The sequence below is a fragment of the Aedes aegypti genome, chromosome 1 (assembly GCF_002204515.2).
Source record: "Aedes aegypti strain LVP_AGWG chromosome 1, AaegL5.0 Primary Assembly, whole genome shotgun sequence".
Lineage (NCBI taxonomy): Eukaryota > Metazoa > Arthropoda > Insecta > Diptera > Culicidae > Aedes > Aedes aegypti.
Window position 1 is genome coordinate 300,616,727 of NC_035107.1, and position 18,399 is coordinate 300,635,125.

At 40.1% G+C, this 18,399-nt stretch overlaps 1 protein-coding gene across 8 annotated transcripts in view; it reads left to right on the forward strand.

Moving 5' to 3' along the window:
• The window catches only part of LOC110674205 (collagen alpha chain CG42342), a 658,184-nt gene that overhangs the window by 484,427 nt on the left and 155,358 nt on the right, over positions 1-18,399 (forward strand). For all 8 annotated transcript variants that reach the window (XM_021838257.1, XM_021838251.1, XM_021838254.1 and 5 more), the window contains 3 exons: positions 1,382-1,561; positions 1,636-1,741; positions 15,511-15,599. In XM_021838257.1, coding sequence (XP_021693949.1) covers positions 1,382-1,561; positions 1,636-1,741; positions 15,511-15,599 — 375 coding nt within the window. The remainder of the gene's footprint in view (positions 1-1,381; positions 1,562-1,635; positions 1,742-15,510; positions 15,600-18,399) is intronic.

Consider the following 18,399-nt stretch of genomic DNA (forward strand, 5'->3'; position numbering starts at 1 on the left):
AGGGTCATTTATGGGGTTTTTCTGAGAGGACATAGTTAGCATTTTGAACCATCTTCCCCTACGGTTTTCCCCCTCCCACATAACAAACGCTGGTGGAAGAACATTTGTAGAGCGTTGAGCTTTCGTTTAGTTTAGAACTGCGGTGTGTGTTTTGCTCTTCGTAGCTTCGTAGCGCGACGTTAAGCGGGGGCCACAATGGTCCGTCAACTTCGACTTCGACTTCAGCGTTAACGCATCCGTCAATGTACTAAAAACGTTGACGGATGCGTTAATGCAACACATGCGCACAATACTGCGTTGCGTCGTGCGTTGTTATTATTGTTGAATTGCGTCATTCTCATCGTAGTCTTGTTTACCTACATCAAGTTGTGATCAATTTTTCCTCGGAGTTGAACTTTTGTGTGATGTTGACTGCATTTCTAGCGGAATCCGAAGTTTTGCCATTATTTTGTTTTGAATCTTCCGTCACGCGTTGGCTGCTGCGTCAACTTTGAAGATTTTCAAAGTTTAGCACAGCGTCAGCGTTTTTAGTACATGCGTGCGTTAGACGCAACGCATCATTGTGGGGTGCTGCATTGAATATCATTACTTTAAACTTAGCTGTCAGTTAAAGCTGACGGTGAAGTCGACGCTAACGGACCATTGTGGCCGCAGCTTTAGACTAATGCATGATAATGACATAACCTTCAAAACGGGCGCACAGCATGCCATTCCAACACCGAAGCAAACGCACGCTTTCATGTTTACATTCCGCATGCCACTTTATGTCGGGCGATGTTTGCTTGGATCTCTCCGAAACCGAAACCAACCAAGAGCGAGCGCCCACCAGACGTGCTTCCAAGTCCAAGTGTCAGAGCGCAAGTAGGCTTTCGAGTGTCCGCCTCTGCCCCCGCAGCATCCCACCTTATGCGGAGAGATGCAACGCCGACAATAATAAGTGGCAATAAGGGCTCTTCCTACACTCGCTCGTTAATTTGAGCCGCGATGACATTCTGTCATCTTCAGGTAAACAAATCCACCCTTGTGGAGGAGTGCAGCGAAGGAAGAACTGGCACTTGTTCAAATAGAGGCCCGTGGAGCCGCACGTAACAACACTTCTGGACTAACATTTGGAAAGGGTGGAACAATCTTCTCGTGTTCATATGAAATGTACCTGTTGAGGACATGAAAAACTTTCAGTTGCAAAGCTTATTCCACCCTTTTCACATGTTAGTCCAAACTTCGTCGTGGATGCGAGGAGGTTTCGGTTTCGGCATCGCTCGACGCGGCAAGCCGCCTCAGCAAAACGCGTTCTTGGTCACGTGCGTAACTAATTGATTATTTTGCTGTCCACTTTCCGATTTGCCACGCTTCGGGCACGTTGGCGCTACGATGCTAACAGGGCGAACCAGGTGAACCAGGGCCTCCAGGTCCACCGGGGCCAGTGGGGCCGTCGGGTCCGATGGGACTGGAAGGACGGCCCGGCCCGCCTGGTGATCCCGGTCCCAAGGGAGATCCGGGCACGCCAGGCGAGAAGGGCCCCGTTGGGAATCCGGGTACGCCGGGACTGCCCGGTGGAAAGGTGAGTTGATTCGTTTGTACTTGTGAAATCATAGTTGATGAGTTACATCTCTTTTTCTTTTCTGTGCAATATAGGGTGATCGAGGAGACAAAGGTGACCGAGGGCTAACGACGCACTTCAAGGGCGATCAGTTCCCAGCGGGTATCATCGAAGGGCCGCCCGGCCCTCCAGGACCACCAGGTATGTAATTCACCTTTGAATTTCTATCACAATTCATTGTTATTCCCAGCACGGGTAGAAATCAGAATCCAAAAACAAGATTATGACTCATGATATCATGATTCAAGAGTGGATTTGGACTCATGATATCATGAGTCTGATTGTCGTAACGCAACACACGCGTTGGTTGTTTGTTGCTGGTTGCTCGGAATCATGATTCAAATGCCAGAAATGCTGAGTCGCGCATCCGTTTATGATCGACAAAATAAAAAAAAAATAGCGTACTCTGAAGCTGTGATGGTAAATCCACCAAAATGGCTTTGGTGAGCGAATTTGACGGATAGCGCCGACAATTTTTGTCGCGTAGGATTCATCGAATGTAGCGCGGTTGTTGCACCATGGCCAGATTCATTTCCCGAGTGCGTGTACGGAAGGAAATAACAATTGTGCTTGAAAACAAATCCGAAGGGGAAAATTAACTGATGATCATTGTCGTTCTACTATTTTCAAACGTTGCGTGAAAAAATATTGTAAACAATATTATTAATAAAAATAAAATGGTTTTAGAAGTGCGCAGCAATGGTAAATCGGTCTGATGTATTCTGCGCAGTTCATACTAATTTTAGACACGCTCTCCTATAATTGTTTTTAATCCACTTCGATACCGTCAATCCGCCTCTAAACTGGATGGCGTACAAATCACTCAGCTCAACGCAATTTATAATTATGTAATGAGTTGTATATATTAGTATATATTAGATGTTGTGCTAGAGTACTTCTTGAAAATCCACTGAGATTCTTTCAGAAACCTTCTTGGGACTTAAAGAATTCCTATTGGATTATCCCGGAAACCCATCTTGGGTTATTATGGAAATTCTTTCAGGATTCTTCCGTAAAATTTCCCTGGAATTCTGCCGAAAATGATTCAATGATTGCTTTGGAATCTGTTTTAAAAATCTGGGTTTCATCTGGGTTCGGGGATAGTCACAAAATTTCTCGGGATTTCTTCTTTTTTTTTCTCGGGATCACTTCCTTCCGTGCAAATTCTTGGGGTTCTTTCGGAAATTCCTCTGGAATTCTTTTGTAATCCCAATTGAATTCTCCCAGAAATCCCTGTGGAATACTTTCGAAAAAATGTCGCATTTTTTTTAAATCGAGCATTTTTTTTTTAAATCTTTATTTATGGAAATCATCCGAAAATTCCTCTGAAATTGTTTGGAAATTCTCCATATATTTTTTTTTTGATTTATTGTTTCTGCTTGAGATAATTTTCTATATCCAGAATTTTTCCGAAAATTCCTTCGTGATTCTTTAGATTTTTTTTTCTAAGATTCTTTGAGAAAAAAACGGTGATTCTTCTGTAAATTAATAAGGAAGTGTTTTTATTTATTTTTTTCATGATTTATCAGTGATTTTCCTTGGACATTTTCTTAAATCCTTGGCGGAAACTTCTGAAACCCTTTTGAGTTCGTATGGAAATCCATCATGAAAACTACCGGACAGCCACTGGGACTTTAAAAAATACCTATGAGATTCTTTGATTACTGATTTCTTTTTGTGAGCATCTTTTGAAAGTTACTTTTAAATGGTTCCGGAAATTCCATTTGAAATTATTCCGTAAATCTGTCTGGAGTTCTCCAAGACATCGGAATTATTCTGGAAAATATTCAAGAAATCTTCTGGATGTCTGTGACTTTTCTTTGAATCTTCCAGGGATTCTTGCAAAATATCTTCTCGGATTCTTTTGGATACCACTGTAAAAAACATTCAAAATCCATTCGGAATTCTCCTAAGATTGTTTCAGATATTAACGAGAATCCTTAAAATAATTCCTTTAGAAATCTCCCTGATAATATTTAAGTGATTTCTCTGTGGTTCTTCTGTAAATCGACCTTCCGGGATTCTTCCGGAAATCCTCCTTTAATTCTAAAGCAATTTCTAGAAGAATTTTCAGAAAGATATTTTTCCCTAAGAATCTCAATGTAATTTCTGGAAAAATCCGGATGAATCTCAGCAGATTTTACGGAACAATCCCAGCATAATTTCTTGAAAAATCGCAGTAAAATTTCTGGAAGAATCTTCGAAAGATGTTTTCAAGCCGTTCAGCAGGATAACAGAAAGAAATCTGGGGGTATTTCAGAATAATTTCCGAAAAAATCCTAGAGATACTCGAAAGAATTACCGAGTTTTCTTGAAAAATTCCGGATACTCCCAAATCCTCGAGGCTATTCGGGAAGAATTTCTGCAAGAATCCTCAACAGAAGGATTTGAAGGATCCTCAGAAAGATTTTCGAAAGAATCCCAGAAGGCTTCCCGAAAGAATGCTAGAAAGATATCCGGAAAATTTTCTACAGGATTTTTGGAAGAGTCCCAGAAAAATTTCAAGAATATTGACGTTAAAATGTCAGTGGCATTTCTAGAATAATTTCAGAAAGAGTTTCGGAAGCATCCACGAAAGTATTCTAAAAGGATTCCGAAAGGTATTCTCATAATAATCCCAGAAGAATTTCTAGTAGAGTCGTAGTACATTTTTTGGCAAAATCCTCTAAAAATATCCAGAAGAATTACATAAGGATTTTTGGTAGAATTTTCCACTGAATTTCCGAATGAATCTTCGTGAATTTCGATTCGAATTTAATTTCCAGGATTTCAAAAGTAATACTTAAGGAGATAAACGCAAAATCACATACAGATTTCTGCAAACATTCCAATAAGATGTCCAAAAGCATCACAAAGGATATCCGAAAGAATCTCAGAAATAGTACCGGAATGCTAACGATTTTTTTAGATGAATTCAAAAGCGATATCTGGAAGTATTATGTGATTTCCAGAAGAACTTAGAGAAAAATCAGAAATAATCTCAAGATTTCCAGAACAATCCCAGAGAGGTTTTGAAGGATTCATAAGTGATTTAAGAAGAATCCCAGGGGGAAAATTTCAAAGAATTCTAAAGTAATTTCTGGACCAATGTCTTTTATATATGCTGTATCAATATTTACAAGTAATTATAAAAAATAAGTATGTATGTAACAGTAACAATTTTAATTTATCGTCATAATTGAACGACAATTTTAATTAGAATGTGCATTCACCACATCATCCCTCTCAGAAGGATTTCGATTCTCAATATTTTTTTGCGGTGATTCAGAATCGTAATCACATACTAGTTTAATTGTATGTGGTGTCATTCAATATGTAAACTAAGATTCATTAAGCCGAACATGTTGATCCTTCGACAAGATCCAACGAGCATTGATTACTGATTTCTTTTTCTGAGAATCTTCTAAAAGTTCTTCTGGAAATCTTCTGGATGTCTGTGAATTTCCTTTAAATCTTTCAGGGACTCTTGCGAAATAACTTCTGGGACTCTTTTGAATATCAAAGTAATTTAGATTTAGAAGTATTTATCATTTGATGACTCTCCATGGTATTAAGGCCAGTGCAGGTTTTACGGCACAATCCCAGCAAAATTTATTGAAAAAAATTCTGGAAGCATCTTTGAAAGATATTTTGAAGCCTTCCAGCAGGATAACAGAAAAAAATCTGTGGGTATTTCAGAAAAAAAAAATCCGAAATATTGAGAATTGAGTTGGTATTTCGATTTAAACTGGGAAATTTGCAGGAAAATGGCCCAGGGGGTCCAAAATATATAGAGGTCCAAAATTTATTGGTTACCCTAATTGGGTAATTCACAAAATGCGAAATACTTTGCGTTGTACTTTCAAAAATCTTCTCAAAAATATAGACAAATAATTTCAACAAATTACAGTAACACTGTTTTCTAACACACAAACTGGAACTTTTGTTTTAACTCACAGAAACCAGCTTCCACATTCCGATCCATCAGCCATTGCATATCCGGGGTGAAAATATTAGCTGCCAATCGTCAGTGGCAAGTTTCCGGTAGAACAATAAAACCCTGTACCAATAATTCTCACTCAACACATCATGGCACTCCGAAAGATTTCACTTACAAACTTATTTCACATTTTTTCCTGTCTTCTTCACAACACTATTCATTTTTCTTTCGTCGAACTATTAGGGGTACCGGGGGCAGTATGGACACCCGGGCAGAATGGACACCGTTTGCTCATATATGATAAAGGGTTCGGAATAAAACACTCGACACTGGCAGGATTCGCCAAATGTGGGGTTTAGAATTGATGGTGGCAAACGGGAGCATCACCTAAAGATCGACGCGCTACTTTTGACGTTACTGGAAGAGTGGCGTGTTGGTTAACGCTATGCCTACTAGATTGGCTGATTTACGATTAGGTGTCACCTTCACATTCTTTGGCTTGTTGCCGTAAAATGGATTCTAATTGCAATAGTAACCAAGATCGCATGTGTGCTGTAAAAGATGTGCGGAATTAGTGAGCGTAAGAAAGTTTTGGTTCGATGGGACGAATTTTATCTCCTGAGTTACCAAACTGATGAACCAGAACTGCGCTCCTTAAAAGCAAGTGATGATCTGCAACGAGTCCTGTTGCTTTGTCGGGGCACCGAAGCTGAAACCATCTAATGGATGTCAGATTACGCCCTATTCATAATTAACTCTTCTGGTTGCGTACTTCGAATGAACAGAACGATTTTGTTGAGTTTTGAATTTGTGATATTTGAAATTGTGGAGACATTTAGAATAGGCCTATTCACAAGACGTCCAAAATCAGCTGATCGGGAAGCTCTTTGATAATTCTTCTACACGGAGCCACAAATCAACCCAACTTTGACTTCTTTTGACGCAATTCGGCTCTTCCGTGGGATAACCCAAATTTGGGTAAACTGCCATATAGCTATCGCTAGGTAGTTCCCCTTTGACAACAGCGAAAAAAACAAATCTACCCATCGTTAGCTTTCGAAGTCTCCGTAGTGGGTTAAAACAACTTAATGTTAGGTAAACTCTAAAGGACACCAAATTTGGCTTATTCCATTGAACTTCGACGTTGGGTCGGTGCGTATCTCACTGTTTTTGACAACATTGCTGTTGCGAGAGAGACAAAACAACCCAACCGTGGGTAAAAACTAAATGCAGTATACCCAAATTTGAGTTTAAAGAACTTATTTTTTGGGTAGTCAGATTTCTTCGTGTATGGAAATGACAGCCTCGTGTTTGCACCGGTCCTTCACCGATGTAAACAAATGAATAGACGGACCTGTCACATGAAAAGGCCTATAGGCCTTTTCATGTGACAGATCCGTCTATGCATTTGTTTACATCGGTGGACGACCGGTGCTAACACGAGCCTGTCATTTTCATAGAAGAACTGTCAAAGTGCTTCCCGATCAGCTGATTTGAGACGTCATGTGAATAGGCCTATGGAAAAAGCCAATAAAAATACACTGAGGCAAAAATACTTAGGTTTTCCATAAATCAAAAACTTATGAACCAGCCAAATTATGGTTTCATTGCACGCTTAAACATTTCGAAAATGGGATCATAAGTTTCATAAGTGAGAGCTATGAATTCTTTAACAACAATTACTTGAAATAATTATCATAGCGATCGCTATAACAACTACTCCCCTTTCGATGTTGGCTACAAGTTAATCGAAAACAGATCACATGTTATCAAAACATGTCAATTTTTGAGCAAGCCTGAAATAAAAGGCGAACTATATTATCGATTGATATTTCGAATTAAGTTATTACCATTGCGTTTATGACCGAATTTCATTGAATGACTTATGAAGTTTATTACTGAAATTCTTCACCAAAATCATAAGTAAAACTTAAAACTTTCAACAATAATCGTAGTGGCGCCAAATCATAATTATTCCTTAAGAAATTATTAAGTTTTTTGCCTCAGTGTAGAGCAAGAGAGAGAATGTTCAACAGCACTGATGTAATCTAAAATTGAACTGTCGTGAGTTTACTGGAAGAAAGCTTGGATCAGCTAATCGATCATTGTTAAGAGCAGGGTTGGGAAAAAAATCTGAAATTCTACGGTAGCCAAACAAAGCCAATCGCAGTCAGCGAAGCCAGTGAAACTCACGCCTGTCGCTGCGGTAGGCAAAGAGCCTTGAAAGTTGCAAAAACACCCGTTGCTAAGGGCAACCCAAAATTACTGTAGAAAAATGTTCTATTTCCCGCATTTACAGCCTTCAGTGACACTAACGATTTAGAAAATTCATGCACCCAACATAGGCTACTTGATGAGATTCACGTTTTTGAACTACTGTACTGGAAAAGCCACGTGATTTTCGCGAAATTCAAGCCTACTACTATTAACATTCCCAGCACTGGTTAAGAGCAACGGACGTGTTGCAAGATAAGGACGCTAAACAGGGTGTCTACTTCCTGGAAAATCCTGGAAAACCTGGAATTATCAGGGAATCTGATTCAACCTGGAAAAAAACTGAAATTCTCAGGGAATTTCGGCTACACTCAGAGAAATTGTATGCACCGCTATCAAAATGCTAGCTGCATTTTTGATTCTTTTAACGTTTTTGAATTAATCAGCCTAAAACGTGATTAGACAAGGAACAGACCTTAAGATTGCCAAATTGGTAAAGCCAAGTAAAGTTCCAGTTGGGTGTCGTTCATGAGCATATGAAACATAACTGTAAACATTCTATTTTTTTTTTCAAATTCTTCTGGAATACTTCCAGGAATACTACCAGCCATTAATCAATGAATGCTTAGAAGAATTTCTTCAGAACTTGGTTCAGCAAATCCTAGCGCAATCCAACGCTTCCATAAACGTTTATTCCAGAGTTAAAAAAACTGCAGTAATTTTCACAATGCTTTTTCCAGCATTTCCTTTAGATGTTTTTCCACGGAATTTTTCGCCAATATTTCCTGTTGTTACTTTAGAAGATTTCCCACAGATCCTGCAGGTTCTTTTTTTTATTCCAGAGTTTAAAAAAAAAATCGTTTCGACATTTTTCTTAGAAACCCCTTACATTAATTCCTATGCCTATTTTTCATTCAGGCAAATTCATCCACGATTACTCTCAGGAATCGCTCCAAAAATTATTCAGGCATTGTTCGACGAAATCTATTATAAACTTTTCCAAATATTCCTCGATAAATTTGACCTAGGATTCCGCATTAAGTTCCTCTGGAACTTTCTCACTGCATTTCTTCAGCATTATTTCTGCGGTTCAAAGATTTCTCTGGAAAAATTAAATAAAATTTCCAAATCTCTATTAATTACTCAAAACTTTATTTGAGATTCCACACCAGTTAATACAATAGCAATTTTTACAGCTATTGCTCTGATCATTCATAGATAGTTTTTTCATGGATTCAGTCCGATTTTTTCAAAAACTTCTTGTAGGACATTACAGGTGATAGGCAAAATGATTGTGATAGGCAAAATTTTGCCTAAATTCAAATGCTCATAACTTTATGAAAAATTGATGAAATTGGATGTATCCGGAAGCATCCGACGGCAAATTTGGTCTTCTTTCAGGAACTTGCTTGGCCATGCATATTGGCCACTGGACACCGGAGATGTTCTGGATTTTACGAGGTCATGTCTAAATGTCATTTTTAATGTCGCTTGTTTTTTTGTGCGGTGTAATGTTGGATAGATGTTTACTATTTTCCTAGAAACTAGAACTAATAGGAAGTTGAATGCCGCTGGACGTATCAAGATTGGTTGGAAATCTTCAGAAATATGAACATTTCCGTAAAATGGTTCCGGAAAACATGGTCAGTCATGTTTGTATTCCCAATTATGTAAATGCTATCCGGAACTATATCCAAGTGGACACCAACCTTAAAAATGATGTTTCCAGCAGCATATTCAGAACCATTAGATGTATAGACCACTTTATAGAAGGTTCCAGGTGCCCTGGGGGAAGTGGTCAATTAGGAACATATCTGGAACCATATCAATATGCGCATCAAACTTCATGATTTTCAAAGGTTATGCTTTCCGAAGCATTTCCAGCACCACCGGCTGCCATGACGACTCTATAGTAGGTTCCAGGTGCCCCCGGGGATGTGGCCAATTCAAAACATGCCCGAAAACACATTATTATGTGTATAAACATCAAGATTTTTGAAGGCTATGCTACTAGAAGCATTTACAGAGCAACATATTTATATAACCACTGTATAGAGTTTCCATGGGCCCTGGGGATGTGGTCCGAATTGGCCACATCTCTAGGAGCCCATGGAATCTACTATAGAGTGGTTATTTCATCTTGTGATTCTGAAAATGCTCCACATCCTCCAAGTCACATGGATCCTACTGTTCATGGTAGAAGGTGATTCTTAACAGGTGAACGGCCGAATTGGCCAAATCCCCCGGGGCACCTGGAACCTACTATAAAGTAGTCATGACAGCCGGTGGTGCTGGAAATGCTTCGGATAGCATAACCTTTGAAAACCATGAAGTTTAATGCCCATATTGATATGGTTCCAGATATGTTCCTAATTGACCACTTCCCCCAGGGCACCTGGAACCTTCTATAGAGTGGTCTATACATCTAATGGTTCTGAATATGCTGCTGGACACATTATTTTTAAGGTTGATGCACACTTGGGTATAGTTCTGGTTAATATTTACATAATTGGAAATACACACATGACTGACCATGTTTTCCGGAACCATTTTATGGAAATGGTCATATTTCTGAAGATTTACAACCAATCATGATGCGTCCGGCGGCATTCAACTTCTTATTAGTTCTAGTTTCTAGGAAAATAGTAAACATCTATCCAACATTACACCGCACAAAAATACAAGCGACGGAAAATATGACAATTAGACATGACCTCGGAAAATCCGGAACATCTCCGGTGTCCAGTGGTCAATATGCATGGCCAAGCAAGTTCCTGAAACTAGACCAAATTTGCCGTCGACTGCTTCCAGATGCATCCAATTTCATCAATGTTTCATAAAGTTATGAGCATTTGAATTTAGGCAAAATTTTGCCTATCTCAATCATTTTGCCTATCCCCTGTATCAGGTATCAGGTATCAGAAGGCCGGCTCCAAAGGCACGTTCCCCACCAGTTGGGAGATTTGTGCCATCGCCATATTTGAGCCTATTTCATCATCTACCCGATGGGAGAGGAAAGGGAAAGGAAAGATGGGAGGAAATAGGAGTGGGATCCCTTGAAGAGGGAAAATCGCATAAGCGAAATGAGAGCATGTAGCTCCATACCACAATGGGTTCGAACAGCGCCCTAAAAAGGGCACTGCAAAACGCATGAGCGTAAAGAGAGCCTATAGCTCATTACCACAGCGGGTTAAGAATAACAGGATGTCCTGAAGATTCAGGCTTCTGTATTCAGTTTCACTTAATAAGTGTTTGGAATCGCATTTGCGCAAAAACTGGACAGTTACATATCAGGTGATACGAAGTTCCATAATCGGAGTCACAACTATCACACACAAATGAGTCAGCACGCTGAATATTTGCCATGTGATTGTTGAGTCGGCAGTGGCCTGTCAACGCTCTGACCAAGAGACTGCAATTCTGCTTTGACAGATTTGTTAAATACTTCGCCACCTTTGAAGATGGCTCAGTAATATACAATTTTGTTTGACGACACGACTCCAAACTATTCCAATATTGCTTGTGCTGAGTTGCCGCCCAAGAGTTTATCTGAAGCTTCACCCAGCACTTCGAAATTGGAATAGCCGGCTCAGGGCCAATGAAGTCATGCGATGCTCCATCGCGAGCTAGCTCATCAGCCAATTCATTTCCAGTGATGGAAGAATGGCCAGGTACCCATACAAGGTTTACAGAGTTGACTGAATTCAGTTCCTCAATTTGAGTTCGACATGCGATAACAAGCTTCGACCTTGAGTTGGCCGAAGCGAGAGCTTTTATAGCAGCCTGACTATCTGAACAGAAGTATATGACTTTACCCATTACGCGCTGTTGAAGTGCTGATTGCACTCCACACATAAGAGCAAATATTTCCGCCTGAAAAACGGTGCAGTTTCTACCAAGTGAGTAAAACTGATTCAGCCTTAGCTCACGAGAATATACTCCTGCACCAGCTCTACCTTCAAGAAGGGAGCCATCAGTGTAACATACTATATTGTTTGATATACTTCTTTCCAAATAGCCAGACGTCCACTCTTCCCGTGAAGGGAATTGTGTGGTAAATGTCCTGTAAGGAAAGTTACAAGCAATTGTGAGATCACTTGGAGCAAGGACAATTTTGTCCCAATTCACCAAAAGTGGAAACAACGAAGTGTGTGTAGATCTACGATTCACTGGATTTTTCTCCAGTAGATCCAGTACCCATAAACGGTAAGAACAAGAAAGTGCTTCTTGTTTAAGATATATGTGTAGTGGCGCAACGTCGAAAAGGGCCTCGAGCGCTGCTGTGGGAGTTGTAGAGAACGCACCAGACATCGCCATCAAGCACATCCTTTGGAGATGGCCCAATTTTGATTGGATTGTTCTCACTTCGCCCTTTTGCCACCACACAAGACATCCATATGCCAATATTGGTCGAACAACTGTTGTGTAAATCCATTTGATATATTTGGGTTTGAGGCCCCAAGTTTTACCAAAGGTTCGCCGGCATTGACCGAAGGCCATACAAGCTTTTTTGACTCTGAAACCAATGTGAGCTGTCCATAAAAGTTTGGAATCTAGAATGACTCCGACATACTTTACTTGATCAGTCACATTAATCTCAGTGCCAAAAAGACGTAAAGGTCGAATTCCATCGCGGTTTCGTCTTTCCGAAAAAAGAACAATAGATGTTTTATTCGGGTTAACCGAAAGGCCATATTGGCGACACCAACTCTCGACTACCTGAAGAGCACTTTGCATCAGGTCGAATAGGGTGCTTATGCACATACCAACTATCAGAGCTAGATAGTCGTCGGCAAATCCATAAGTTGGAAAACCGCAATTATTGAGTTGCCTCAATAGCGTATCTGCTACGAGATTCCACAAAAGTGGTGACAAGACTCCCCCTTGGGGAGTCAATTTTCGAATCGCTGCTTGACGCAATGTCGAGAAGAGATGTCGAGAGAGAGAGAGAGAGAGAGAGAGAGAGAGAGAGAGAGAGAGAGAGAGCGAGAGAGAGAGAGAGAGAGAGAGAGAGAGAGAGAGAGAGAGAGAGAGAGAGAGAGAGAGAGAGAGAGAGAGAGAGAGAGAGAGAGAGAGAGAGAGAGAGAGAGAGAGAGAGAGAGAGAGAGAGAGAGAGAGAGAGAGAGAGAGAGAGAGAGAGAGAGAGAGAGAGAGAGAGAGAGAGAGAGAGAGAGAGAGAGAGAGAGAGAGAGAGAGAGAGAGAGAGAGAGAGAGAGAGAGAGAGAGAGAGAGAGAGAGAGAGAGAGAGAGAGAGAGAGAGAGAGAGAGAGAGAGAGAGAGAGAGAGAGAGAGAGAGAGAGAGAGAGAACCTCTTTGTCTCCACATAGATTAGTATTGTTGGCAGCCCTTGTTCTGGACACTGAGAAAGGAGAGAATGAGAGAATAAAAAAGATTCGAAAAGCATAGCATAGTATAGCATAGCATAGAATGACTGTACATGTCAATGGTTGCTACTCCGTGATTGATCGGAACTGGTAAGAATTGCACTACGATCCAAATGAATAAGGGATGGGAGTTTCCGCTTACTCTCGAAGTGCAATTTTAGCAGATCTAATATTATTGATCAATAACGGCGCCGGCCAAGTCCTTACAGTCAGTTGGGAAGGGGAAGGAATGTTAGGGTGTAATGGTTGTTGCTTCTAGAGACCGAGAATACCTCTGCATCTCCACAATCACCACGGGAAGGGTGTTTATTATTGAGGGAGGAAAAGATCTGGGAGTCATCTCTGGTCGATGATGCGATCCATGGACAAGGGGGAAATATACGACTCATATTTAAAACTAGTGTTGTATTTTTGTCTCGAGAAGTTTTTGCTAGAAGCTTTAAAAAATACGTCAACATCTATAATGTCGAACAATTCAAAAGATGTTTTTATTAATGACGAAAACTGAAAATTACATGTATATATTTTAAATTATATGAAACAGGAATAATGCCGACACTTGTAGTGACGAACTATACATAGTTTGTTTGAAAATTACATATGAGTATTACTGTGCATTTTGTCTCGATATGGTAGAAGTTTTAAAAAATACGTCAACATTCACAATGTCGAACAATTCAAAAGATAATTTTTAATAATGTCTAAAAGAGACAAATATATGTATATTGAAATTGTATAAGAAAAAAGCATAATGCCGACACTTATAGTGACGAACCATACAAAGTTTGTTTTAAAATTACTTAAAAGTTACGCTTTCAAGAAAATATGTGTTATCACAAGCATGAAACGAACTCACCAGTTGGTAATCCATCCTCGACTGAACACAAAACTGATACTGACAGCAAAACTTCTTGGCGTCCCGAAAACAAACCGTCTTGCTTGTGCCTTCCAAATACCTACCCAGCAAGACGCTCCAAAACAAAAAAAAAATTCTTCGGAGACGAAAACACGCGCGAAACCGTGAGCCAAATCTATCGGACGACGCAAAACCGAACTGTCCTGCTTGGGCTTCACGAAGCACTACCCAGCAAGACGCTTGAAAACAGGAAAAAAAAATCTCCGGCGACGAAAACATGCGCGAAACCGTGAGCCAAATCTATCGGACGACGTTCTGTATCGACGGAAAACGGAAAGATTCGAAAATGAATAAAACCGGAGTGATCACGGTGGTGTCCGGAATCGAAAGTGATCACCGATTGAGGATTCACCAGACGTATCTCCGGCCGTTCCGGATGGTTGAAACCACCGACCCACGTTTCGTGGCAACTCCGACAAAACTCCTCCACGTGGCCAAATCATTCATCATTAGGAGAAGGCAGCACGAGCATTTTTCTGGTGTAAACAAAAATACTTAAAGAACCGGAGAGGCTGGTTCTCAAAGTCTTTTCGTTAACACCAGAAAAATCATGGATTCGAACGAGTAGAATTCGACCGAAAGTTTTTATTTGAAGTATTATTAGAAAGTAATTTTAGACCGAAAGCTCGTTATATTACGCTCATAAAAAAAATTTAAAACCTGTATGAACTGTGGTTAATTGTCAGACATCGCCTCGCTACTATTTAGGACGGAAGTTATTTAACTACGTGGTTTATTGACAGCCTTTAAAGAATAATAAGATTGTATTATTTTCATATGAAAGAACGATATGACAAAATCAAACCAGTAAGAATGTCGGCAAACACGCAAAAATGCCACATCAGTATCGATTGGTGGGCTCCAATAGCTAAAAAGTACAGAATACACTGTGAAAAACTTAAAATACACTTTTCTCTTAAGGGGACACGGGAGACCGTGTTATTTTCCCTATCTTTCGTCTCACTCTAACAATAATCATCAAGACTTTGTGGAAGCAAATCTCGAGTTTTAGTGAACCGATGAAGCTGAAAATTTATCGGGTTGTGCACTACATATATAGAATCATAGTGATACATTTTTGCATCGATATATGGAGTGGTTCTTGAGATTTGCTTCTTGAAATAGATAGGGTGATTTTGATGACGTCCCGTGCGGCCTTAATAACTCGGTGTTGAAGGGATCTTCAAGTTAGGGAGATACCGTCTTAAAGAACACAATTCCAGTTTCTACGGTTCTGCAACTCGACATCGAGACACAAAATATCGAGTTGGGGAAAGTTGCAAAGGGTAGTTGACGGAAACTAGCGTCATATTCATAATCCTACGCTACGCTTATCTAGCCTTGGCGCATATATTTTTATAAAAAACAAAAAACAATTTGTTAAATCGATTGATAAGCTATCGAGTTGAATCAAGAAACATAAACTACATATAAAAGATAGAACATAATCTAATTACGATTGCAATCACTTTCGCAGGTCCTCCCGGTGACAAAGGTGATCCAGGTCCAGAAGGCCCTCCTGGTCCACAGGGAGAAAAGGGCCCACGGGGTAAACGCGGCAAACGAGTAAGTATACGCACACTGACACTGATTTCTACGGAAACCATTTGATATCTCTAGATAATACAAACCTAACGACTGGAAATCAATTCCAGTTCGAAGACGGACTGACTCACAACAATCGACATGTGATAAGAACTCCAATTGACGAAAAACTGCATTGAGCACGCTTTGCATGAGAGTGTCTGTAAATAATTGATATTCTAAACCTTGAGCTTCGGGGTCAATCCCAAGTAGATCTAGGAAAATCGCATGCAACAATTTGTTATTTTTCACCAGCATCGTCGCTCCATTCATCGAATAGATTGTGCGGTCCACTCCCGCGCTCCAATCAGAGTATTAGAATGCTAAGCCTCCATGTCAGAGCATCAATCCAAACCGTCAGCTCGCCAACGTCAACAGAGAATGCTTTATTTATCATTCATTCATTTCGAATCGCCTTGCAAACAAAGTTCGAGAGCATGGCCTACTAGGACTACTGTGTACCTCCGATAAAAAAATACACATCGTTTATTCTATTGACGGAGGAAAACAAATCGCAGGATGCTTCGCCGGAAACGCGAAACGATGAGCTTTTTTAGAAGCCCTGTCGTTGCCACAGCAATGCGATCAAAAGAGTTTGTTTTTCTCATCGCTCATCTGTAGAAACGTGAATTGCTTCCTGGTGTACCGTTTTGACTCAAATTCCGAACACTTGATTTTTCAAGCGATTTTTAGAAACACTCTATTTGTCTTCATAGGATGATCAATTTTTTTATGATTCATGTCCTCTACATTTAAAACTAGTGAAAATATCAATTCTTACCTTTGCAATCGCCATTGGAAGGAATATGCGTCTGTTCGGAATTTGCAACAAAACGGTAGAGATATTTGCATCGCATGCCGGAACCGCGAATGAAAATTGTATTTATTTTAATTGGCTAAAAATAGTGAAAAAATGGAACAAGGATCAGATTGCCCCTTTTGCGAATGAGAAAAAATCCGCTATATTCCGTTGGTTTGTGGGATAGTTTCCTGGTTGATTTTGATTTTCATTTCTCTTAGCACATCCATCATAGAGCATGCCAGAGGGAGAATTGCAATCCTGGCGCATAAATTGTTGTTTGTTGGAGAAAAATCTACGTCGCAAATGAAAACACACGCTGCCATCTGATTCGAGGAATAGTATTTTCATATTTTTCCCACTCCCGTATCGGAATTGCTTTCCGCGCTGGACATTTTGAAACTACAAAGCACACCGGGCAATCATTCTAGTTTTCTGGCACCGCTGTTTGCGGTGGACCGTGCAAAACCATGTTCAAATACGATCACATCACGATAACGATTTTGAACATCAAAATGAAAGTAATTCTTAAAAGTATTTCAACTAGGATTGAAGACAATCTTTAACGAGATTCGAAAAGAATCCTAAACAGGAATGAAAGAGAATCATAAAAAAGATTGAAAAAAAGTCCAGCACAGGATTTAAGGATAATCTTTGTCACAATTCGAACAGAATTCTGAAAAGGATTTAAATAGAATCTTTAACAGGATTCAAACTGAATCCTCAACAGGATTCATGCAGATTCCTGAACATGATTCTAGCAGAATCCTGAATAGGATTCTAGCAGAATCCGGAACAGAATTCCAGCAGAATCTTGAAAAGCATTCTAGCAGAATCCTTCTCAGGATCTCTCAAAATCATTTTCAAGCTTCTCTCAGAATTCTTCTCAGGATTCTCTTGGAATTCTTTTCTGGATTCTTTAAACCCCGTTTTCAGGGTTCTATCTTAATACTTTCCAGGATTCTCTCAAAATCATTTTCAGGATTGCCTTAGAATCCTCCTCAGGATGCTCTCAGAATCCTTCTCAAGATCCTCTCAGAAACTTTCTAAGAATTCTCTGAATCTTTTTTAGGACTCTTTCACTATTCTTTTCAAGGTTTTCGTAGAATCGTCCTCAGGATTCTCTCAGAATCATTCTCAGGATTCTCACATAATTCTTCTCAGGATTCTCACAGAACATTTTTGATGATAGTCACAGAATCCTTCTCAGAATTTCCACAAAATCCTTCTTAGGATTCTCACAGTAGCCTTCTTAGATTACTCACAGAATCCCTATAAGGGTTCAGACAGAATCCTTCTCTAGATTCCCAAAGAATTTTTCTAAGAATTCTCACAGAATTCTTTTCGAAGGAATACATACTGAACATGTTTCGGAGAGAATCCTGAACAGGATTCGGAGAGAATCCTGAACAGGATTCGGAGAGAATCCTGAACAGGATTCGGAGAGAATCCTGAACAGGATTCGGAGAGAATCCTCAACAGGATTCGGAGAGAATCCTGAACAGGATTCGGAGAGAATTCTGAACAGGATTCGGAGAGAATTCTGAACAGGATTCGGAGAGAATTCTGAACAGGATTCGGAGAGAATCCTGAACAGGATTCGGAGAGAATCCTGAACAGGATTCGGAGAGAATCCTGAACAGGATTCGGAGAGAATCCTGAACAGGATTCGGAGAGAATCCTGAACAGGATTCGGAGAGAATTCTGAACAGAAATCGGAGAGAATTCTGAACAGGATTCGGAGAGAATCCTAAACAGGATTCGGAGAGAATCCTGAACAGGATTCGGAGAGAATTCTGAACAGGATTCGGAGAGAATTCTGAACAGAAATCGGAGAGAATTCTGAACAGGATTCGGAGAGAATCCTGAACAGGATTCGGAGAGAATCCTGAACAGGATTCGGAGAGAATCCTGAACAGGATTCGGAGAGAATCCTGAACAGGATTCGGAGAGAATCCTGAACAGGATTCGGAGAGAATCCTG